General features: G+C 51.8%; 1 protein-coding gene across 1 annotated transcript in view; it reads left to right on the top strand.

The window, feature by feature from the left end:
• Positions 1–23,344, top strand: part of ASS1 (argininosuccinate synthase 1) — a 60,690-nt gene that overhangs the window by 24,724 nt on the left and 12,622 nt on the right. The window contains exons 8-13 of the mRNA XM_042781460.1: positions 2,394–2,464; positions 3,123–3,153; positions 8,848–8,938; positions 11,926–12,010; positions 12,664–12,728; positions 21,592–21,723. Coding sequence (XP_042637394.1) covers positions 2,394–2,464; positions 3,123–3,153; positions 8,848–8,938; positions 11,926–12,010; positions 12,664–12,728; positions 21,592–21,723 — 475 coding nt within the window. The remainder of the gene's footprint in view (positions 1–2,393; positions 2,465–3,122; positions 3,154–8,847; positions 8,939–11,925; positions 12,011–12,663; positions 12,729–21,591; positions 21,724–23,344) is intronic.

Below are 23,344 nucleotides of genomic sequence, written 5' to 3'. Positions count from 1 at the left end.
CCACCAGCCACTCCTCGGAAGGAAGATGGGGCAATCTACTTCCGCAGTGATACCGCCTCGGAAACCCAAGGAGGGGTCGCTATGCGTCAGGTCCGACTCGACAGCACATAACAACAACAGCTCTGCTTTCCATTTCCCGCTAACGCCACAGTCCAAGGGAGAAACCCATCCTTCTCATCGTCATCACAGTTAATTTTAAAAAACAAAACAAACAGAAAAGCTACAGTATAAAGGGGGAGCTGACAAGCAGGTGGGCTCATACTGGAGATGGTTTTATTTTCTGTCCTTAGCTACAAAGAGTTTGTGAGTTGGAGCTCAGGGCTCAGGAGGATTGAGAAATCAACATGTCTTTGGTTTTGGGATTGTTACCGCTGTTGGCATCTATGTCTTGCCTGCTGAGGAGGGGTTGTCTGTCCTGTTCTCCACTTCTTTTCTTTTCCCTCTTTCTCCTTTTACTGCTCCTGGGTGGATGCCATTTGGAAAAGAGATGAGGCAAGGATGTTTACACACACGCACATGTGCATGCACGCACATGCCCCCAAACCCGAAAGCCCCAGGGGACCTCAGTGACTGTGGTTCTCAGCCCCCCAGCTGCTACACAAGCTGTGAGGACAGCCGTTTCTGCTGGGTGATCATGGTCCGCCTCGCACAGCACCTTCATCCACACACTTGGCAAACTCTGCCCACAGAGAGCAGGGAGGGAGGGGTGTTTTACTCTGGGAAATTCTTGGCCCCTTAAGAGACCCCCAATATGGGGCAGCCTCTAAGTGCAGTGGTCTCATTTGTCTGTGCAATTTAAATGAAGAATATACATATTCTGGATAATTGTGGGCTTTTTTTTTTTTTTTTTTAATTAGTCTCCAGCTAAAGCTTAAAACAAACAAAAAAGCCTTAAAGGGCTTTAGCCTAATTTATTTTGAAATTTTAAAGTTGCAATGAAGGAAACACAGCAGTTCCCACAGGAGGCCTCTGGAATCTAAAAAAAAAAAAAAAAAACCCAACTCACAGCCATCAAGTTGACTCCAATTCATAGCAACCCCCATTGGGTTTCTGAGACTATAAATCTTTACAGAAGTAGATTGCCCCATCTGCCTTCCATAGAGTGGCTGGTGGGTTTGAACTGCTGACCTTCTAGTTAGCAGCCAAATGCCTTCTCCACTATGCCACCAGAGCACCTTTCTGGAATCTAAGAGTAGAGGGCATGAGAGCCAGATGGAGGCTCATCAGGAGGGGGCAGTGGGTCTGAGTCCAGTGAAGGCTATTGGGTTCAGGGCTGGCTGTGGGCCCAGGACCACTGGGTCTGAAAGGGGGCTTGGTTTAAAGGCCCCCAACTGGGCCAACTAACTACTTGTTTTCCCATTAAGCAGTCCCTGGGTGGTACAAATGGTTAAGCATCCTGCTACTAATCAAAAGGCTGACACTTCGAATCCACCCAGAGTCACCTCAGAAAGGCCTGGTGACCTGCTTTTGAAAGGTCACACCTGCCAACGCTCTGGGGCACAGTTCTGCACCGCACACATGGGCTCACTGTGAGTCGGAATCGACTCCACAGCAACTGGTTTTTGTACCGTTGAATGTGGGGAGGAGAGCCCAGTGGGTTCGGTAGGGGGACTCCAGTCTTGGAGGAAAGTCATGGATGCACTTGATTTTCATCAAGTGTTAGTGAGGCTGGCCCTGGTTTCCAAGGCAACCAGCCTCATCTTTCCCCAAAAAAGACTGAATAAAGTGGGCCATCAAAGTGGTCACCAACAGCCTTAAGAGCCCAGGCATTTGGATGGGGCGGGATGGGTTTTCTCTTTTTACAATGGATCGTATCATCTGGGAGGCAAAACATAATCAGAACCGAGTATGATGAACATGGAAGGATCCTTCTGGGCTGTTCTCTTTGTAGGGTCTGAAGGGTGATGTGTGTGGCCATTGTGCTAGGCCAGGAAGTGCTTGGCCATGGACAGTAAGCAAGTGCCCTGAGCTAGAAGCTCTCATGGGCATTCATTCTTTCACTGGGGAAACATTAATGACCCCTTGTGAGTTCTGGTAGCAGGAGCCTTGGTTCCCATCCTGGGTCCAGCCCTAGCTCACAGGGTTGTAGTAAGGATCAGTGAGCTGGAGCTGACCCATAGAATTTTCTGGAATGAACCTTTGAGGTCAGTCATCTGCCCCACAACATGGTCTTAAAGTTTCTGAGTGGCCATATCTAGCAATGAGGCTGTCACTGCCTCACCAGGAAGCCCAGTGTGGATTGGAGAGACCAGGAGGTTGTCCAGGGTCTTCCCTGAATGGGACCAGAGTTTGGGACTGTCTTCAACCTTGGGGAAAAAAAAGGCAGCTGGATCTGACTCTCATGTTGGCTTCAAGCTGCCTCAGGCCTGCCCTGTGTTGACTTTTGCCTGCAGCAACATGGAATCCCTGTCCCAGTCACCCCCAAGAACCCGTGGAGCATGGACGAGAACCTCATGCACATCAGGTATGATGCTCTGCCCACCTGTCCATCCTTCTGTCCATAATGTGCTTGCTCAGCAGAAACCAACCTTGGTGAGCACTTGCCTGAGTGCTGTGTTGGCACCAGGATGTGGTTGTAGCCTGACACACGGGGTCCCTGCCCTTGTGGAACCTTGGGGAAGACAGATGTGGAACTACTACTCACATAATTCAGTCACTGCTGTCATTGCAGTTGCCCTGAGTGCCATGGGGGGTGATGTGGTGTGCTAGGAAGAAGATCATGGGGACGTGGTCTTGTCAAGGGGGTGTCAGGGAAGGCTTCTCTGGGAAAGTGGAACTTGAGCTAAGGCATCAAGGAAGAAGAGGGATTGGCCAGGTCACGGGAAAGAGCCTTCAAGGCAACAGCATGTGTGAAGGTCTCATGACCTTATTGGTGCGTGAGAGCAGACCTGCCACCCCAGGGATGAAGCCCTTGCCCTGTGCCCCAGAAGACTGAGGGAAATGCCTTGACCTCTTATTTGCAACCTGAAGCTGCCAACTAGGTTGGGCCCAGAATGTTCCAAATAGGATTGGCAGCCGTTGCGTTGGCAGAGGGAAGGCCAACACGATTAGAGGTGTAGGGGGCATCACTGTGTCCCTCCCCTACTGATTCTCTGTTTTTCTTCTTCCTCTTCCCCCAACAGCTATGAGGCTGGAATCCTGGAGAATCCCAAGGTAATCCTCCACATCCTTTGCACTGGCAGTCTTTGGTGGTAGCCCTGCCCTGTTCCAATGCTGTCTGATTCATTTGTTGCCTAATTTGAAATTTCACGGGGCGGGGGGCTGGGTGTGGGGCTGGGGCCAAGCCCTGCCTGTGGCCAAGCCCTGCCTGTGTTCCCCATCCCGCCCCACAGCACTGCCCCCCCTTCTCCTGCCCTCTCCACACTGCGTTTTAAGACCCCCTCCCTCACGTTCTGTTTCTAATTGCTGTTGGGATGAATAGGGAAAGGAAATATTTCAGGGCAGCATAGAGGGAGACAGTGTCATTGTGAGACAATAAAGAAGCAATTAGGCAGATGAGATACTTGTGGGAGGCACCCAGCCTGTGCCCACCAGCTCCCAGGCCCGCTGCCGCGATTATCATGGGGGGTGAGGGTAGTGGCACAGATTAGAGCCTCAGGACCCATTTGTCTGGGCCTCTGCCCTGCATCCTCAGCAGCCTGCCCTGAGCTCCTGTCTCTAGTCCCCAGCCTCCCAGGCCGGCCCAGCCAGGCCCTGTTTGAAGTTGAGGGTTCTTCTCCCCGGGGGGTTTCTCTCTGTGTCTCCCCCTACCCACCACGGGAGGTGTGGTGGGGGAAGGCAGGGTGAAATCTATCATGAGAAGAGCAAAAATCTCTCTGTCCCTGAGGGAAAATGTCTCAGTTCTCTGGCTCAGCCCCACACCCCTGACTGGTTTGGGCGCTGGGGGAGCTGTTATCTGATGTTAGGGAAGAAGTGTGCTGTGAGGGGTCTTGGCAGCTGGGCCTGGGCCACCAAGAAGACCAGCTGGAAGGGAGGATGCTGAGTGGTTTGAGTGAGAGCGGGGACAGCGTTTCCTTGGCTGTGTGGGGTGCCTCAGTGTGGGGTGATCAAACCGGGGCCCAGAGAAGTGACTCACCCAGTACGCCAGCTGCTCAGTGAGGAAGCAGGGTGGTGCCAGGTCACCCTGTCTAGGAAGCTGGTGTCTTGCCTCTGTGGTTCCCCCACTGCCTACAGCCCCAGAGAAACCAGCAGGCCCCCACCTTCCTTCCCACTCACCCGCTCTACCTTAAAGTGTCACTCAGGAGAGTCCCGCACCCTTACCCCCTGGGGCTGATGGGCCCCACGGGGCTGCTGCCTGCTGGCCACAAGTTTTTCCAGTTCATGCTCTGCTGACCCTGTGACACTCAGGCCAGCCACCCCTAATTATCCAGTCAGTCAGCACCCAGGGAGGTTGGGGAGGTTCATAGGCACAGATGACTTGGCGGCAGGGCATCCTGCTGGCCCCAAACATCCTGGGAAGCTGCACATCACCCCTCTCCCAGCAGCCGAGGCCCCTCTACTTGCTTGAGAAGAGATACCCAGAGAACAGACTATGTCAGGACTAGGGGAGCAAAGCTAAGGCCAGGGCAGCCATCATCCCTCAGGCAGTGCTAAAAGGCTATGGCTTCAAGTAGACTTTTGTGACCACGGCAGGTCCTTTCCTTTTTCAGGCCTCCTGTCTTCAAGAGTATTCTGTGGCTAAGTAAGTGCTAGAGAGTTTCTTTATTAAGGACTCTGCCACTCTAGACTTGAGACTAGGAAGGCAGGAGGGATAGTGTTTAATACTCAGGTCCCAGAGACAGGAAACCTGAGTCTGAATCTCAGCTGTTTCTTATTGCTGTGCAACCTTGGGAAAGCTACCAGGCCTCCCTGATCATCTGCTTCCCCATGCACAAAATGGGAAAACCAGAGCACTTCCCTCCTGGGCAACTAAGGATAAAATAAATGTGCATCTAAAGACTAGCTGTCCCTAGCACAGAGCAAAACCTCAACCATGGAGCCTGGAGTCCTACCATCCTCCTCCTTAGCCCAGTTAAAATTCTTTTGGAGGGAAGAGGCTAGGGTTCCCTCAAGGACTGCTCTCATCTCCCCAGGGAGAGGCTATGCTGAGTGTGGGTAGAGGGGCAACTCCTCTCTGCTGAGAAGCACCCCAGCTCCAGCCACTCTGGCCCTGGCCTCCCAGCCTGCCCTGCTTTGGGGCAGGGGTCTGCACCAGCCCCTAGCTGGTCTAGTTGGCCTAAGCATGGGGCTCCCTGGAGCTCGTGTCCAGAGGCCAAACCCCAGACCCACCCTTGCCCCTCTTGGAGTCCATGTTCTCTGATGGCAGCTCTAGCGTCCTAGGAACCAGGAGGCAGCATCCAGGGGCCCGGAGCGCCTCTTGCTCCGTGGGGGAGAAGCACCAGCCTGAGCAGCCCTGACCCCCTCGGGAGGAGCTCAGGGAGACAGCGTAAGGGAAACAAGGCCTCCTCCCCCTCTCCAAAAAAAAGCCCTGAGACCTGCCAAAGGGAGGGTTTGAAGGCAGATGGCTGGGCCATTTTCTGCCTCCATGAGGGCTGATTGAAGGGCAATGAGGCAGCTAATGCGAAGAAAGATAGAAATTTACTTGCTTTAACTTCATACGGCCCACAGTGAAAGAGTTCATTCAGTCGCCGGCCCCTCCATATCTGATGGATGAATAAACCATTTGCAGCATCGATCATGCCTCTACATCATGGTTTAGTTCATGGGCCATTTGCTTCCAATTTCTTCTTCTCGGGCCCTGTTTCATGCTTTCTTTCGTCCTCTCCCCTCACCCCCCAACTCTCTCTCTCTCTCTCTCTTTTTCTTCACTCTCTTCCCCCCCACACCCCCCTTCAACCAAAGATGACATTGGAAGTGAGCCCTCCCGCTGGGATGGATAAATAGATGGCATTGATACTCAGCAACAAACTATTTGTCATTTGAACTGGGCTTTTAGGAGGGAGAGTAAAAAGAGGCAGGCACTGAGCCACCTCAGAATGCAAAGCAAATGTCATTTTATTTCTATTTAGTTATTTTATTTAATCGGTTCTGTCAGGTGCCTGCCAGGGCATTGGAAGCCCCTTGCCAGCTGCTTCCGACTGCCACTGTAGAGTCTGGGGACTTGCGTCTTCCAAGTCTTCCCACCTCCTTCCAAGTGCAAACCTCATCCTTCTGCTTTTTTTTTGGAGTGGGCTCAATTAAGCAGTAATGACTCCCCCGAAGTCATTTTATGACTGAACTATAGTTTAGCTTAACGAATGAGAAAGATCTGCTTTGAGCTTTATGCTCTTTTAAGAACTGTCTGTATGGGGTCAAACTGTAAGAGCCACAAGGATTATAGGAACCTTAGGGGGCAGTGAGTTTATGATGATGAGGGAGGAACAACTCAGAAAAGGAGGGTGAGAATGGTTGCCCAACTTGAGGAATGTCATTGGTGTCCCTGAATTGTACACGGAGACACTGTTGATGTCTGTTTTGCTGGTATTTTCTCAACAACAAGAAAATAAATATGATTTTTTTAGGGAAAAAAAAAGAGTATGGCAGGAGAAAGTGACTAGCACAAAATTGGGAATGGGCGGGCAGGCACAGAGCAGGTGGAGATGGGAGGGGTGGAAGGTCTTCAGACTACCCCAGTGAGGGGTCCACTGGAGAACCTTCTGGTAGCACAGTGCCTAAGGCACTTGACTGCTAACCAGAGGCTGGCGGTTCAAACCCACCGGCCACTCCTCGGAAGGAAGATGGGGCAATCTACTTCCGTGGTGATACTGCCTCGGAAACCCAAGGAGGGGTCGCTATGAGTCGGATGCGACTCGACGGCATATAACAACAACAAAGAGACTAATGGGGAGTCCCAGGCTGGCAGGGAAGGACTATGGAGTCTTGCCAGCCACCCAGCAGTGGTCCCAAGCCTTGTTCACATGGGCTCTGACTGAAAATGGGTCCTCAGGCCTGTCTGTGCCCAGGTTGTTGGCAGAGCCCAGAGGGGCTTAGGGAGCCTGATGGTTAATGATGCAGACTCTCTGGCTGTACCCCTCACACTGCTTCTCAGCCCCCAGTTACTTAAAGCAGCTGAGGAACAATATGATATTTCGGAAAGCCCACCAGACTGGAAGTCTAGAGGCCCCAAGGCCAGCTTCCACAGTGTTGCTGATGTGAGGTGTGATTTGGACAAACTGCTTCTCAGGCTTTGGTTTCATATCTGCAAAATGAAGGCATCAAGCTGGGGCCCCTTAAGGACCCTTCTAGCTCTTTGGGTCTCTGTCTTTGAGGTTGGCTCAGGGCTGTTGTTCCCACCTCACAGGTGGAAACAGACGAAGGGATGCTAGCCACAAGTCACACAGCACATTGGGGATAGCAGAAGGGGGCTCCATAACAGGCCCCCATCAGCGCTCAGGGCAGAGACTGAGCTAAAGGATCAATGGTCCCAGTTTGCCTGGGACTAAGGGTTCCACAGGGCTTTCCTGGGCAATCTGGGATGGTTGGTCACCCTAGGCGCGAGCTGACAGGCAGAGCGACCACAGGTGAGCGATGGGAGGACTTTGCAATGGCCCTGCCCCTTCCAGGGAGGGGAGGCCTCAGAATCGGCCACCAGACTTTCTCTGCATCTTCTTGTGTGTTTTTCATGACAAATGAAAGATACGAAAAGGATCCATTCACTTGACTTGTGAGATAGTCAAGGGCAGTTGTTATTTTCCCTGTTTTACCAATGTGAAAACTGAGACTCAGAGAGAAAGCAACTTTCCTGGACTCCATGGCCTGGGGCCTTGACTCCTAGCTTGGGCGGCATTTTCCACTGCTCTGAAATTCAACACATGTTTGTGAAGGGCCTTGTATGTTCCCTGCCTTGTGCTAGGTGCTAGGGACTGAGTGGGGAACAAGTGGATGTGGTTCACGCCTGCACCGATTTCACAGTTGCAGCTGCAGTCACTTTCCCTCAGCCTCAATTGTGGCACCTGTAGATGGGGTAATAGCAGTATAGCCTTTCTTACCAAACAGGATAGCTCAGAGCTCAAAAGGACCGGCAGATGGACAGTGGCATGTGAATGTTTGCAAGGACTTGAATAGAAGACACGAGGGACTGCAGTGCCCAGGGTGGGCAGGTGGGTAAGGACAGCTAGGCCGTGGGTGCCCACAGGAGGCACTTGAGCCATCAGGCCTAGGGGGCCCTTCTCCCCACAGTGACAAGTGTCCAAGCCACAGTCTAGGGGAGCCTCCAGAGGTGGGAGGGAATTTTGAGAGTGCCAGGCAGCAAACGTGCCTCCGCCGCTGCTTCAAGATGAGGCCCGTTTTCCAACACGCCCAAGAAAAAAATACACATAAAGGTTGATGTGTTTTCAAATGGGTTTTTGCTTTGCTCTTCTCTTTTCTCTCTGTGAGTATTAACCTCAAGGACCCCGAGGACGGCTCTGCTCGCCAGAGCACCTGCTGGGGTCACGCGTAGTCATTAGCTTTGCGGTCAGTGCAGAATAAACCCCAATTCCCGGCACTTGCGAGAACGTGCGGGCCAGCTCCCAGGAAGCCCGTGGAAAGCCGCCTCGCTCCTCCAAAGTCACACTTTTTCCTGCCTGACTTGTTCCTTTCCTGCTATTCTACCTCCAGCTGTGGGGGCGTCAAAGAAAAAGATGAGATCAAGTTGAGGGGAAAAATTGTCTGATTTCTTGAGCCCTTTGTTTCCCAGGCCCCTGGCAAGCAGGGCTGGCTGGGGGCTGGGGACTAGAGGGCCTGTTGGACCTGGCAGCTGGTGGGGACGAGCCAGCAGCCCCCTGATCCTGGGATGGGGGCCGATGCCTGCTGGAGGCGGGGCAGGAACTGGCAGGGGACACTTGGCTTCAGCACCCCGTTCTCCAACCCCTCTTTGTCTTTTGTCAGAACCAAGCACCTCCAGGTCTCTACACAAAGACCCAGGACCCAGCCAAAGCCCCCAACAGCCCTGACATCCTTGAGATCCAGTTCAAGAAAGGTATGTTTCCACCCTTTGGGATTCAAAGACATTGATGATTGGGATCCTAGTTCCTTTCCCATTCCTGCCCGGGATCCTGTGCACCCCTCCTGCATTTCTGAAAGCTGGCGCTCAGACAGTGTCTAAGGGACCCCAGCCGGCCCCTGTCCTGGACTTTGTGGTCCTTGGAAACATCCAAACTCAGGAGGAAAGTGGAGGAGCTCTCAACTCTTCATCACATTGGTTCATGAGCACAAGGTCTGCAGTGGGTGTGTTCCAGACCCTGAGCAGCTACTTGCCAGCTGTGGGGCATTGGGGAAGTCACTCAGCCTTCTTGGACCCCAGTTTTTCTCCTGTGTGAACTGGGGATAAAAGAGTGCCCACTGCCTCGTGTTTGCACGCTTATTTGTAGAATGAGCTCAGCAGGGCCCTGCAAAGAGCCATGGCACCAAGGACAAGCTCAGCAAGTGGCGAGTCTTTAAAAGCCAGTCCCCATGACTCCTCTGATCCTACAATGACAGCCTAAACTAGTCCCAAGTTAGCTGCTCACTGCCTCACCCTCCAACCCCGGTTTCAAAGCTACATCCACTCCCACTCCCCTCGGCAAGGGTGGGCATCCCATTTTCCTCCTCATCTCCACTGCGTCCATAAGAAGCGGTTGTTGGCCTGAGTTCCAGCCCTGAGCCAGGCATGAGGGACACCCTGAGATAGCATCTCTTGCCCTGGAGGAGGGAAGGGGTGCCCGGTAACAACAAGAAGAGCAGGCTCAGGCTCAGGGTGAAGGCTTGGGAGTTGAGGAGGACCTTCCCAGGAGGCTGCAGAGGGAGATGAGGAAGGCTTCCTGGAGCAGGTGGTTCTGGATCACAGCCTCAGAGGCTGAGCAGGAGCTGAGAGGAGGCAAGAGAGCATCCCAAGTGCAGGCAAGGAGACAGGCCTCCCAACCTAAAAAGCAGCTTCTCAAGCCGCAGCAGGGGCAGAGAGAGAGAGGGCTCCCAGAGAGGCCAGGGGTTCAGAACACTGTCTCCCTCACGCTGGTGAGACCTCAGCCAGCGATGTCCCTCCACTGGGCCTACTCATCTATAAAATGAGCTCATAAGTGCCCAGCTTGTGTTCTGCAGTGTCGTTGTTAGCCAAGTCGGCCCCAACTCATGGGGGCCCCGTGCGCAATGGAATGACACACTGCCTGGTGCTGTGACATCTCCACAACCAGCTGTGGATCAGACCCTGTGATCCATAGCGTTTCCACAGGCTGATTTTCCGAAGCCTTTCCTCCTAGTCTGTCTTAGTCTGGAAGCTCTGCAGAACCCTGTTCAGCATCTTAGTGACACTGGGGATGGGGAAAGAGAGGCCTTTGCCAAGAGCCTGGCCAAGCTGGTGGGCATCTTCACCTCTCCCCTCCATCTGCTCAAATCCTGGGATTTCTCACCACTCAGGGCCAAAGGGACCTTGGTCTGAGACCCCTAAAGACAGCTGTAGCTCTAAGTCCATCCGATGCCCATGCTGTCTGACCTCATTAGCAGGTGTGGGAGACCCCCTGGGCCTCACCTCTGAGAAGATGGATTGAGACAGGCCTAGGTGACAAGACCGGCTCCCTTTCCCAGCAGGTGCCCCCGGGCCCCGGGAGAGCTGTGGGGATGGAAGCCAAGCAGGAGGCAGTGGAGGGTCTCGGGACACAGGCCTCTGGCAGCCCTTCCTCCAGCAGTAGGCAGCCCTTGGGCTGAGCCAGAGAGGAAACGTGATCCATTTTAATGATTTGGGTACCGTCTGGAAAAAAACATAGACGGGAGGCGCCCTCCCCTGACTACCTCCCATTCATCCTCTAGTTAATTTATTTGAAGTTTTAATCTAATTATTAACTATTTTAAAGGCTAAGAGGCTTTCTCCGGCAGCAGCACCAACAATGTCCCTCCCCTCCCGGGCAGGCCCCATCCAAGGCCCCGGCGAAGGCCTATAATAGGGACAGGGAGGGAGAGAAAAGGAAAGGGGAGAGGCAGAGGGGTGGTGAGAGGGGCTTAAGGTTCATTATTGGACAGACTTACATTTAATAGCAATTTACAACCAAGTTATAAAACCCCTGGAAATGGGGGTTAAGAATGGCGAGGCTGACAGCGCCTTGAGGGAAGCCCCTCCAAGCGGCGCCTGGCTAATAAAGACTCGAAAGGCGCTATTGAGCCGTGATTGGCACCCGATCGCTCGCTACATGGTAATGAGTCGGGCAGATGGGTGGGGGATTAGCCGCCAACTTTGAACAGCTTTTCTTTGTCACTGTTACAGCTCTCTTGTTAGCCCCCTAATACATTTATTGCTCATTTCACACCGCTAGAGAAAGTGCCCCTTGCTATTCAAAGTCAACCCCGAACCCACCCACCACCCCCCTCGACACAGCCCTTCCCTCCTCCAGCAGTGGCCGCCTCCCTCCTGCCACCCCAGACCCGACGTCTCAGGATTCATGGACGCCTCCAACACCTCGCCTGCTGGGGCGGGCACCATTTCACCCCATCAATCAGTTGGAGATGAGCGGGTCTGGGGTGCAGGGTCGGGGGCGCAGGGTCTGCCTGACAGACGTGGTAGGGGGGCTGTGTGAGTGTGTATGTGCGTATGTGTGCGTGTGCGCGCACGCCCAGCCGCACCTCGGCCAGGCAGCTCCTGAAGCTGGTGGGACAGAAGGTGCTCCCGGGGTAAGACAATGGTGGAGCGTGAAATTCAATTAGTTCAGGGCCTGGTTCCAATTTCACAGCCCCTAAATGCAAAAGGGGCAAAGAGAATGGGAAGGGTGGGGGGAGCGTTTTTATTGCATTTTCCCTTTCATTCTGGGGGGCTTTCTCGCCCCTTCTCTCCCCCCAGCAGGCCTCAACCTGCACAGGGCTTTTCAAGGAGTCATTTGGAGTCCATATCTGTCACATCCATTTAAAGCGTTTCGGGTGGAGAGGAGAGGGCGGGGTAGCAGGCGCAGGGCTTCCCTGTCAAGCTTCAGCCCAGAGACCCACTGCCCTCCCCTCCCGCCGCAGGAGTCCCCGTGCAGGTGACCAACGTCAAGGATGGCACCACCCACCGCACGTCCTTGGAGCTCTTCATGTACCTCAATGAAGTTGCGTGAGTGTCCACAGCCCCACAGCCTCCTGGGAAACTGCAGAAATGGTCACCACCTGAGGCTGAGAGGCCGCGGAGGACGGGGGAATCCTCTCGCTGCCTATGTCCCTAAGGCAGTGTTGGCCATAGCCCCGGAGGGTCTCCTAGACCAAGACGACTAGTTTGATGCGAGAGTCCTAGGTGGCCCTTACTTAAATCCCTTAGCCTTGGAAGGCATCAATCCCAGGAAGTCCCTTAGGGACGATGAGGGTGGGGCTTCCAGGCCCACACCTGGATCTGAGAGAACAAGCAAAGGATATAAGGGAAGATGCACGGAGGTTGGGGCTGGCACCAGACAGACATAATGGAATTATGTAATCACCAGAGAGAAGTAATGGAAGGAGCTAATTGAACTCACTGTGCAACCCAGACAATTAGTCTCTGGACCTCGGTTTCCATACCTACACATTGGGCAGTTGTACCAGGTGCCTGATTTTGATGCACTCTGAGTCTTGGGTCCTGAGATGGAGCCTGCCCCCCGCGTGTGGCTCTGGGAACACAGCCGGGCTCCTTCTTGGCGCTGCACAGTGAGGCAGCCCTACAGCCTGGGTGGATGGTGCCCGACGCCAAGCCTGTGGTAGCACCTGATCCAAGTCACCGTTCTCTCTCTCCCACAGGGGCAGGCATGGCGTGGGCCGCATCGATATCGTGGAGAACCGCTTCATCGGAATGAAGTCTCGAGGTGAGTCTGCTCACCTACCCTGGGGGACATGCCAATCTCAGCGACCCTAGAGGCCTCCGAGACCCCGTCCCATTCAGAAGTTGCTCCTCCCATGCTACATGAGTGACCCGCCAGTCTTCCGTTTCCCTCCTGTAAAGTAAGGATAACAAACCTTTTGCCAATGACTTCTCAAGGGCTGAGCCTAGAGCTTGCTGGGAGGATCCCAGGAATATCCCAGAGGGGCTCTGAGGAAAGGGGAGGCAGCAGGCCAGGCCTAGAGGTCAGGCTCTCTTGTGTCCTAGGCAGGCCAGCAGGTTTGGAGGCGGACCGTGTAGGGCTGATTTCGTGGTCATTAATGCTGCAATTGAGGAGGCCGGCCCAGCAAGGCAGGAGTCCTGCCAGTGATGGGTGCTGTGAGCTGTATGGGCACCAAGAGGCAGCCAGGACCTGGAAGCCTGTTCCAGGGATAAGAAAGGTTCAGGGCTCTGCCCAGCCTCTGCCACAGTATGGACTGGTACCACCTTGGCTGGTCTGCTAGGCCACCTCACCCTTTATCCACCTCTGGCTGGGTCTAGCGGGAAGAAGGGGAAGTTGGTCCCCCGCACAGCTGCCTCTGTCTTCTCTTAGTGACCAGAGCCCTGTGATGCCCTTTATCAGTCATTTTTGTGTCTGAGCCCACAGTTACTCACTGTGTTGTCTTGGCTACATCACCCTCCTCATGAGAGAAGAGATGAGGACTCAGTTTCCCCATCTATACAAGTCAATGTCAGGTTTCTGTGGCTCTGCCAGTTTGTGATAAAACAACTCTGCAACCTTCGAGGGCTCTGAGAGAGAGGACATAAGGTTTTAGCAATTAGATGTCCCCTGAATTGGACATCCGAACTTTTTAATATTGGTAGTAGGGTTGAGGTATCCCTGTTTTGGCAAGTGTTCAAATTGCTTTGCTTAGGGTCAATTTAAAAGATAACCAAATAAACCCAGGCCAAAGTATGGTTATGGCTCTTTGTCCTCCAGGGTGTTTTTACTAAGATTCTAAAATCCAACAGAACTAATAATCCCCAGATTTCAGCTGCTGTGAAAGGGCTGTAGTCAGGAGGCAGGATGCTTGAGGTTCTCATCCCAGGCTTGCCCTGCCTTGCTGAATGACCATGGACTTGTCACCTCTGGGCCCTGGTTTTCTCAGTGTAATGTGGTGTAGAGGTGGAGTGGGGGAGTTGGATGCTCTGACTCTGACCTGTTCAGGGTTTATCTTAAAAAGTGTGTGGTGGAGGGAAGGGAGGTGTTTTGCCTCTTCCTGTGGTTTTCTCCCTCGGTGCTAATTGAAACTCTCTTGGGAAGGCCTTGTCTAGAACAGTTTTACTAATTAGCTGCTCGCTTTTATCCTTGTCTACCTTTGTCTCTTCCCCACATTAACATCTGATTAAGTGTCCCTTTGTCTAAACCTGCCCTTGGGAGCCAGCACAATATAAGTCCTTCATGGCAGAGCTCAGAGGGACCTTGGGGAGCCAAGAGGCTAGCACCCTCATTTTACAGATGAGGAAAGCAATGCCCCTGGAGGGGAGAAGACTCGCTCAAAGTCACAGACAGGCACATCAGTGACAGGACCAGGACTGACACCCAGACCTGGAGAGACAAGGAGTGAGCGGCTAAGAGCTTGGTCTCTGGAATGGGAGAGACCTAAATTCAAACCATGTATTATAGCAGGAACTGGTACAATGGACAGGAGCCCCTGGTGGCACTATGGTTAAAGCACTTGGCTGCTAACCAAAAAATCTGTGGTTCAAACCCAACAGATGCTCCGTAGGAGAAAAATGTAGTACTCTGCTTCTGTAAGATGATGGCCTTGGAAACCCTATAAGGCAGTTCTATTCTGCCCTCTAGGGTTGCTATGAGTCAGGACAGACTTGACAGCAATGACTTTTTTTTTTTTTTTTTTTTTTTTCCGTGTATAATGGAGATACTTAAGCAGTGGTCAGCCCACAGATGGATGCCAAGAAAAGGCAAAGGCAGCTGTGCCCTGTGGAGGCTGTCAGTGAAACTCAGAGGTGCCTAGTATGGTGCTTACTGTTACTCCAATCCCCTGCCCATGGCAGGCATCACTAATCGATTGTGGCAGTATCCTCTTGAATGTAGATGTGATCTTAGAGCTGCAGGCCACTGTCTATAGATCAAGGTTGACATGTGAGGTGTTAATTCTTTGCCTTCCCTTATTGGAAAGGTAAGGGCTGGTTGTTCTGTGAAACGTGAAATGAAGGAGGTAGTGGGGAAGACCTGGACTGGGCCATCTGTTCTGGGAAGGCCTCCTACAGTAGGTGAAAGTGGAACAGGCTCCAGGGAGTAGGATGTGAAGTGGAGAAGGTGGGACAGGAGCATTCCAGGGAAACTGGCCAGGAAGCATAGGAGGCACCTGGGGTGGCCTGTTGGGTGATGAGTGGGGTCTGATAGGGCAAAGTCCCTAGAGATTTGGGAGAGGCACACTAAGGAGCTGGTGTAGAAGGTCAAGGCTTTGGTGTTAGACCTGAGTCCTATTCTTGACTCTGTCACCATTGGGAAGGCATTTAGCCTCCCTGAGCCTCAGCTTCTCCATCTGTGAAATGGGTTGTTGTGGGGATCAAATGTAGAGAGCTCTTGACCCATATAGCAGGCACCATGCCTGAATGATGGACTTACTGCCTTTTTCCCCAGAATGGGGGGCATTATCACCTTAGGAGATCAAAGCCATGAGAATAGCAGTCTCTTCTGACCCGGTGGCTCCTTAACACCCACCAAGGAAAAGGTTCCTGGAACACAGTGTTCATTTTGCCCAGATATTGTGTGTGTCTCTGGAGGAGATGTCCCTAAAAGCATAGAATTTAGTCTGAGAGTTGTCCAGTCTTTTAAGAAAGAAATCAGGATTCTGACTCCACAGATTTGCTGTGTAACTTTCGGCTAGTTGCTTCCCCTCTCTGTAACTCCATTTGTCTATCAAAGGAGAGGCCAGAGTTAGGTGATCTCTCCATCTCCCTCTGGAAGTTCTGACTTGCCCATCCTCTTGCTTGGGATAAGGGGGTGGGAGAAGAAAGTTGCTTTTTAATTTTAGGGTAGTGTCTTCTTTTTTTATGTCCACACCCCCAAGTAATTAGTTGGTGAGAGAGAAAGAGTGAGGCAATAAATTAGGGTTCCTATAGAAGCGTGGTGGATCTCTCCCATGATGAGGTTTTTATTAAGTGTATAGTAATAGGAGAAGCTGTTAATCATCAATTATATTGAGGGCAGAGCCAGGAAGATGCTATTGTCTGTATCTTGGTGTACAAGGGAAAAATGTCATTTGTATTGATTTTACAAAGCTTGTAATTGAAATTCGTTAAAGACTTGGGTTTTTTTTTTTTCCTTTTCTGGGGGGGGGGTATGGGTAGGGAGCCAGGTAGTGTTAGTGCGCTACGTCTGGGTTGGCCTGGTCAGTGGTACTTGGGGCCCAGGGGTCAGAGGGGCAAGGGGCTGGGGAAGCTGCAGATGGAGTAGCTTTTGCAGTATTGTGGCTGTTCCATCGTCATTATCATATTATCTTTTTAACTCTGGAGGGGGGCTAATTAAGTGAAGTAAATGAAATCAGTGGGGAGGAAAAGGGGGGGCAAGGCAGGCAGCGGGGAGCAGGGGAAGAGCCAGCGCGTGTCCTTCCGCTCACCTTCTCCCCGCTTCTCTCTGGCCCAGACTTCTCACTCCTCGCCTCCCAGCCCTGTCCCGCCCGTGTCCCCTCTGCCTGCCGCTGCCAGGGTCCTCTCGGGTCCACCCCCTCTCGCTGTCTTCCCTTTCTTCCTGCCCCTTCTCTTTGTGCCCCCTCTGCTGACTCTCTGCCCCTCTCTCTTCCGTTTCCTCCTTCCTCCTCCCTTGCTGGCCACTTTCCCCTCCTCTCCCTACCCTTTTCTTTCCACTCCCCTCTCTTACCTCTACCCTCTCCCGTCTTCCTTCTTCCTTGGTCCTCCACTTTCTGGCCAAGAAACTAGAGCTACCCACCCAGTTACTCACCTGTCCACCCACCTGCCCAGCTCTCCTAGAGGTTTGGCTCAGATGGAAAATTCCCAGATGGGGGAGTAAAAGGAGGCCTTTGAAGCAAAGGAGTTTGCAGTCCCAGAGGCCTGGGGCAGACAGCCCCCGAGGTCCACCCCGATCCCCAGGATGGAGTCCTCAAGGCAACAGGATGTCTAGAGTCCCGCCCTGACTGCCTCCCTATCGCCAGGATAACTGCCTCCATCCTTGGTACCCGTGAGCAGAGGAGACCTTGAGCTCCAGCCAACCCCCCTTCCTCTGGCCTTTCCAAATCCCTTCCTCTGGATACTGCTTTCTCAAAGGACCAGAGCCTCTTGGAAAGATTAGGGAGGTGGTGAGGGGTGGAGGTGAGCTCTCATAGTGCTGGACCACGTGCCCTAACCTCCCCCTGCGTTGTCGGATCCCACTCAATTCTGCCAAATTGCTCAATCCAAGCTAACCTGGCACCCTCAGGAACAGAAGAGAAGAATTTAAGCTGCAGCAGCTGTTTTGGTCCCCACCTCTTCCTCCTTGGTCCAGTAGCCCACCCCCACCCGCACCCAGCCGCCCCCCAGCTCCTTGCCCCTTTCCCCACCTCCCCCCCTTCCTGGCAGTAATTATGGTGTGATTGAAGCTGCTCCACTGAGAACTGCTGACACCTCTGTCTTTTTCCTGTAAACACGGCGAGATGAAAATAGACACTTGGAGCCGCTGTGCGTGTCACTCTAAAGATGTCTGTTGTTTCTTCCATGGCGACACCGAGATTCAGCTGTCATTTCCTCCTTCTTTTTGCTCAGTGGTTTGTATGCCGACTGTCAAAAGCCCCAAATCCATACTCTTTTAGCATCAGGTTTCTGTCACTGATTTTTTTTTTAAGTCATTTTTTTCCAGAAGAAATACACAGAAATCATCTGTATCCCCTGCCCCTGTGGAGAAGAGCGAGGGGATGTTTAAAATGCTCAAATGTACACACACACACTCACCCACACAGGCACATACGAAAGCAGCAACCCCAAAACAAGCTTTTTGATCAGTCCCAATTAACTTTAACATCTTCTAAGAAAAGGAGTAGGAATATTAATTGGGCTGGTGTATTTTCTGGCTGCTGCCCATGGCCCTTCCTGAGGCTGCCTCAGAGGGTTGACCACCATGACAGCTGGTTGTTTGGGGGCAGGAAGAAGCACTCTCTGTTCTAGTTTCACTTTCCTGGGAAGAGCTGTGATAGGCCAATGGCAGGGAGACCTTGGATAAGTCATGTCCCTTCTTCCTTAGAAAGTACAGGTGTCCTGGCTTTACACACTGCCTGCCTTCTTCCTCTGGACTACTGGGAAATGTTGTAGTGCTGGCCCAAAGTGTTTTAGAGTCAAAAGCATCAGTATGTATGCTGTACTGGGAAGATGGTAGGTCCAGATCCTCACCTTCCAGGCAGATCTCAATGGAAGTTAGAATGTAAGAGTAGCACAGGTTGCCTAGGGCTCAGAGGGCATCGAGAAGAGCTAAGCTCACACAGCAAAGGCAAGCTGGCCACTATGTATAAAGGTGTGAGTTGCTGTGGGACTTGTAGCTGGAAGCCCCAACCCTGTGAATACAGCTTGGACCATGGCCCACAGCTGGCCCAGCCACAGGAGGCAGCCTGCTTCCCCCAGGAGTTGAAAACAAGGAGGGCTCCTGTCATTGGCTTGCTTGGCCTGGGGTGGCACTGTTACAATTATCTTTATATAAAGACTAGCTTTGCAAGTTTCTATGGAGTCCTGATCATGCATTAGTTAAGAGCTCAGGTGCTAACTCAAAGCTTGGCAGTTCAAACTTACCAGCCAGCCCATGGGAGAAAGATGGGCAGTGTGATTCTGTAAAGATTTACAACTTTGGAAACTCCACGGGGCAGCCACTCTTTCCTATAGGGCCACTCTGGTTAGAGTTGACTCAACAACAATGGGTTTGTTTGCAAGATTCTGGAGTTTTCCAAAATGTGGCAAAGCACATTAGAAGGGCTGGTTTTCAACCCAATAAATATTGAATCCTTAGTGTGTGCCAGGGAGCTCTGGTGGCATAGTGCCTAAGACGTCTGACTGCTAATCAGAAGGCTGGCGGTTCAAACCCACCAGCCATTCCTCGGAAGGAAGATTGGGCAATCTAATTCCCTAGAGATACTGCTTCAGAAACCCAAGGAGGGGTCACTATGAGGACCAATTAAATGGCAGTGTGCTTGTTTTTTTTTTAGTGCATGCCAGGATGAGAATGCCAATAGGCCTTTGTCAGTATCTGGGTTTTGGTGGCTCTTGGGAAATTACATTATTCTTGATGATAAAGTTTCTAAGATAATTGATAACTTGACTCATTAACATTGTTGTTACTTCTGCCATTTTGGAGATTCGTATTTCCAAACCTTCTGCACACATCCATCTTTGTAAACAGGCTACTGAACCACTCAGTCTTTCTCAATGGCATGGGACCATCGGGAGTGACCTGCTTTATGGAACCACACTGCCCTCTCACGGAGTGACCCTGACTCTGTGTTGAGTTCTTGTGTCTGCTTTTGAAGAGGAATGCTGAGGCTACGTGAAGCCCTGAGGAGCTCTCCAGGGAGTTAAGGGCTTGGGTATTGTGCATAACCTTGGGGACACTGGTGTTTTACTGTTGGGGAGGCCATTTTCCATTCAAAGATCACAAATCAATTCAGAACAGTAGAGATGACCTAAGAGCTTTGTTCCACCCAAATGATGTGGGGTGGTCTCTTTTGTGGCACAGTATTGTATTTCAGCCCTGGTATGGGGCTTTGCACACACATGTCCCGAGACCAGGATATCAGAGGTTTACAGATGAGAAAGCCAAGCCCCAGAGGTGTTCTCTTCCCTCGGGAACACCTTGAGGCCACAGTAAGAATCAAGACTTCCCTTCTACTACCTCAACATTCAGACTTACATGTTTCCTTTCGTGCTTTGGTGAGAATTCTGTCACTTGTGCCAAAAGCCCTGAGAGATAAGCTGGAACAGAAGTGGGAAAGCCAGAGGCTGGTCCTGGCTCCTCTCTAGTTTGCTAGAGAATCAAGTTGCTTCCCTCTCCAGGCCTCAGTCTTTCCATCTGTAAAATGGCATGTTGGTCCAGATAGGTGATTTAAGGACTGCTCAGTGGAGCCCCATAAGGAGGTCTGGTGGTACAGTGCTTAAGGCATTGGACTGCTAACCAGAAGGCTGGCAGTTCAAACCCACCAGCCACTCTGTGGAAGGAAGACTGGGCAATCTACTTCCATAAAGATTTACCGCTTCAGAAACCCAATGGGGGTTGGTATGAGTCAGAATCAACTCAGTGACGGTAGGTTTGGGGTTTTTTTAATTTTTTTTTTTTTTTGGTTCATTGGAGCCCAGGGTTTGCAAAGGGACCTCCACTCCCCCAATAAGGTCTTGACTATCTCTTCTCTGTGCTGGGTTTCTGCCTAACACTGTGATTGAATAATGATGGGTTTGCAGCTACAAATCAGGAAAACACTAACCAGGTTAATTCTGGAAGGCCTTTCCTGCAAGCTCTGACATTTCTGTGGTTCCCAAACTAAAATATCAGAGACTGAAGAGTTCTCCAAGGAGGAAACTTCCAGGTTCATTACGTGAAGGACTATCTGACAAACTTTGCTGGACTCCAGCATTGAAATGATCTCATTTTTGTTTTTCTAAAGCCACAAGTACGGTAGTTCCAGGATAACTGGAAGTGTGCCCCTTTAACACTGTGATGTTATGCAAAGAAATTTTAATATTCTGTTGCGATGTTATGTGAAGAAACTTTATGTGAAGATATATGATGTTATGTGAAGAAACTGTAACACTGTGATGTTACGGGAAGAAAGGAACCTTATGGGTAGACTTAGTGGAGTGCAGGCAGTTATTGCCCCTCCTCATTGGAACAGGGGACACAAAGAAGGTTTGCCTAAGGCTGGGGTAAGATGGAGTCTGGAGTCGTGTGAGTTTGACCGAGTCCACTTCTGGGTGCCTGGTTCCTCAAATGTAGTGTGATGCTGCTAATTGGATCTTCCTCACAGCCCCATAGTCAGTCCAGGACCAGGTACCTCCTTGTCACTTTGGCGACCACATGGTCCAAGAAGGTTGCTTTGCAAATGGAGGAACTAGGCCTGAGAGGAGGGGGACAGGACCTGAGCAAAAGCCCCCAGGCCTCTGGGTCTGGGCCCCCATGACAAATTGATTCACCAAGCAATGGACAGCACTGCCCAGAGACAGGGTCAAGGACTGGGAACCGAGATTCCATTCCCAGGTCTACCTGGGGCCAGTGCCTCCTCCTGGCAGGCTCAGTTTCCCCATCTGTATGGTGGAGTCCATATAGGTGATTGCTCAAGCCCTCTGCTGCCCCAGCCATCAGGATTTCTCTGGAGAGACACGGCTGCAGGGGAACCACCAGCGGAAGCCAGCATATGTGTGCACATGTGTACACACGTGTGCATGTGTGTACAGCCGTCCCCCTCCCCTGACTCCCTAGTGAAAGGAACGAAGGGATATTTGGGGGCCTGGGCTCCACCGTGGTTGGTTTAATTACAGGTTTTCAGCTGTGGGCCGGTGGGCATACATTGGGAAGGAGGGGGGAACTGTTCCGAAACCCTGTCATTTTCCAACGTCTGAGGGCTTCTTCAAAGGGGGGCATCTAGACATTTTCTCCACAAGCTGCAGAGTGGACTGTCGTGGCCCCAGCATGAACATAATGACAGATGCATTTTGCAGCAAGCTGGGAGTGAATGGGTCCGACCGGCTTGTCTCCTGTCAGACGAGTCATTATTATTATTATTATTATTATTTTTTTTTTGTCATTTGCTGACAGTTTGGGTTTCATGCGTTTCTCTCTTTTCTCTCTGTTTCCCCCTGCCTGGAAAAATGGCTAGGTATCTACGAGACCCCAGCGGGGACGATCCTTTACCACGCTCATTTAGACATTGAGGCCTTCACGATGGATCGGGAAGTGCGCAAAATCAAACAAGGCCTGGGCTTGAAATTTGCCGAGCTGGTGTACACCGGTGCGTAAGCCTCTGTAACTGCCCACCCCGGCCCCAACTCCCCCTTCTGGTTCTTCAGCTTTGCCCACCCCTCCCTAACAAAACGGCACCCTCCCCAATCCTGCCCCTCCCATTGCCATCCCCCTGGAGAACCCAAAAGATGCAGGTTAAATGGGGTCGAGAGCAGGGGAAGAGGGAGCCAGGAAGGGAGATATCAGGACACCCCCGTTCTTGGAGCATCCTCCCGAGGTGTCTGGCTGCCCCTCGCCCTGTATCTATATGACTCTGACGAGGCCTGGGAAACATCATGGTGTCATTACAATGGCAGCCAACTTTTATGAGCACATGCTGGGCTCCAGCCACTGTGTGGGCAACAAGCACCATCCCTTGGAGTCCTCATAACTTTCCTAGAAGATCCACAGCTCCTTATACAGATGAGGAAATTGAGACTTAGAAGGGAAAATAGCTCAAACATAGAAATGCAACCAGAAGCGGCCAAGCTGGGGTTGGAACCCAGGCCAAGCTGTCTCCAGACAGAACCTGTGGCTACTACATGAACTGCCTCAAGGGTAAAGGACTCCCTTGACCGAGAACTCAGATCCAGGCATGAGTCAGAGCTTAACCACAAAACATAGGGCAGACATAGGACCTGAGCCCCACCACATGCCCAGACCCGTGTGGGTGGGTCCCCATTTTCCAGGTGAGGTGACTTGATGTCACAAAGTTGGAATCGATGTCTCCTGACTCCAAATCCCTCGCTAGTATTGCGTAATAGGGGTCAGCAAACTACAGTCCATGGGCCAAGCTGTTGCTGGTTTCTGTTCAACCCGTGAACTAAGAACAGTTTTTACATTTTTAAATGGTTGAAAAAAATCAAAAGGAGAATCTTGTGACAGATGAAAAATTACATGAAATTCAAATTTCAGTGCCCCTCAGTAGTTCCGTTGGCACACAGCCACGCTCACGCACTTGTGTGTTGCCTGCGGCTGGTTTCGTACTCCAGTGGTAGAGGTATATGACCTGCAGAGCCTGAAATATTTACTATCTGTCCCTTACAGGAGGAATTTGCTCCCTTATAGGAGAAATTCACATATTGCTAATTTGATACCAAACAGCTCCCCTGGGCTGAGGGTGGTCAGGCTGCTTCCAGAGGCTGACCTAGGCATCCTTGGGGACCTGGACATCAGGGGGATTGAACATCATGTTAATGTAAAGTTAACATTTGAAATAACTACCTGGGATGAGCCTACCCTGCACAACTCTCCCCTCCCTCCTCTCCCCTCCAAGGTTTTGTTTCCTTTTAAACCTCTTAATCACTGTAACTCATCTTGGGATTTAGAGGGCTCAGTGGTTATTGGCTGGCCTTATTTTTCCCTCCCATTGTTCTCGGCAGCTTTGAAGCCGGTGCCCCCCCCCCTTCAGGTACAGGCAGGTGTTTAAATACCATTGTTTTCCTGCGGGCTCTCTAGCTCGGCAGGATTTAAACGCTCAAAGGTGGATTTTGGTTACAAAGTGAGAGAGTCATTAGAATGTGGCAGGACCCAGTGGAGGTGAGAGCACCTGGCCTGGGTGCTGGGGAGGCACTGGGGGGAGGGCAAGTGGGGGCAGCCAAGGCTTCTGGCCCCACAGTAGCACCAGAGCC

This window comes from Orycteropus afer, unplaced genomic scaffold (assembly GCF_000298275.1).
Source record: "Orycteropus afer afer isolate SDZICR_OR568_19922 unplaced genomic scaffold, OryAfe1.0 scaffold00123, whole genome shotgun sequence".
NCBI classification, from domain to species: Eukaryota; Metazoa; Chordata; class Mammalia; order Tubulidentata; family Orycteropodidae; genus Orycteropus; species Orycteropus afer.
Note: the sequence above shows the minus strand (reverse complement) of the source record. Positions and strands in the feature narration are given on the sequence as shown.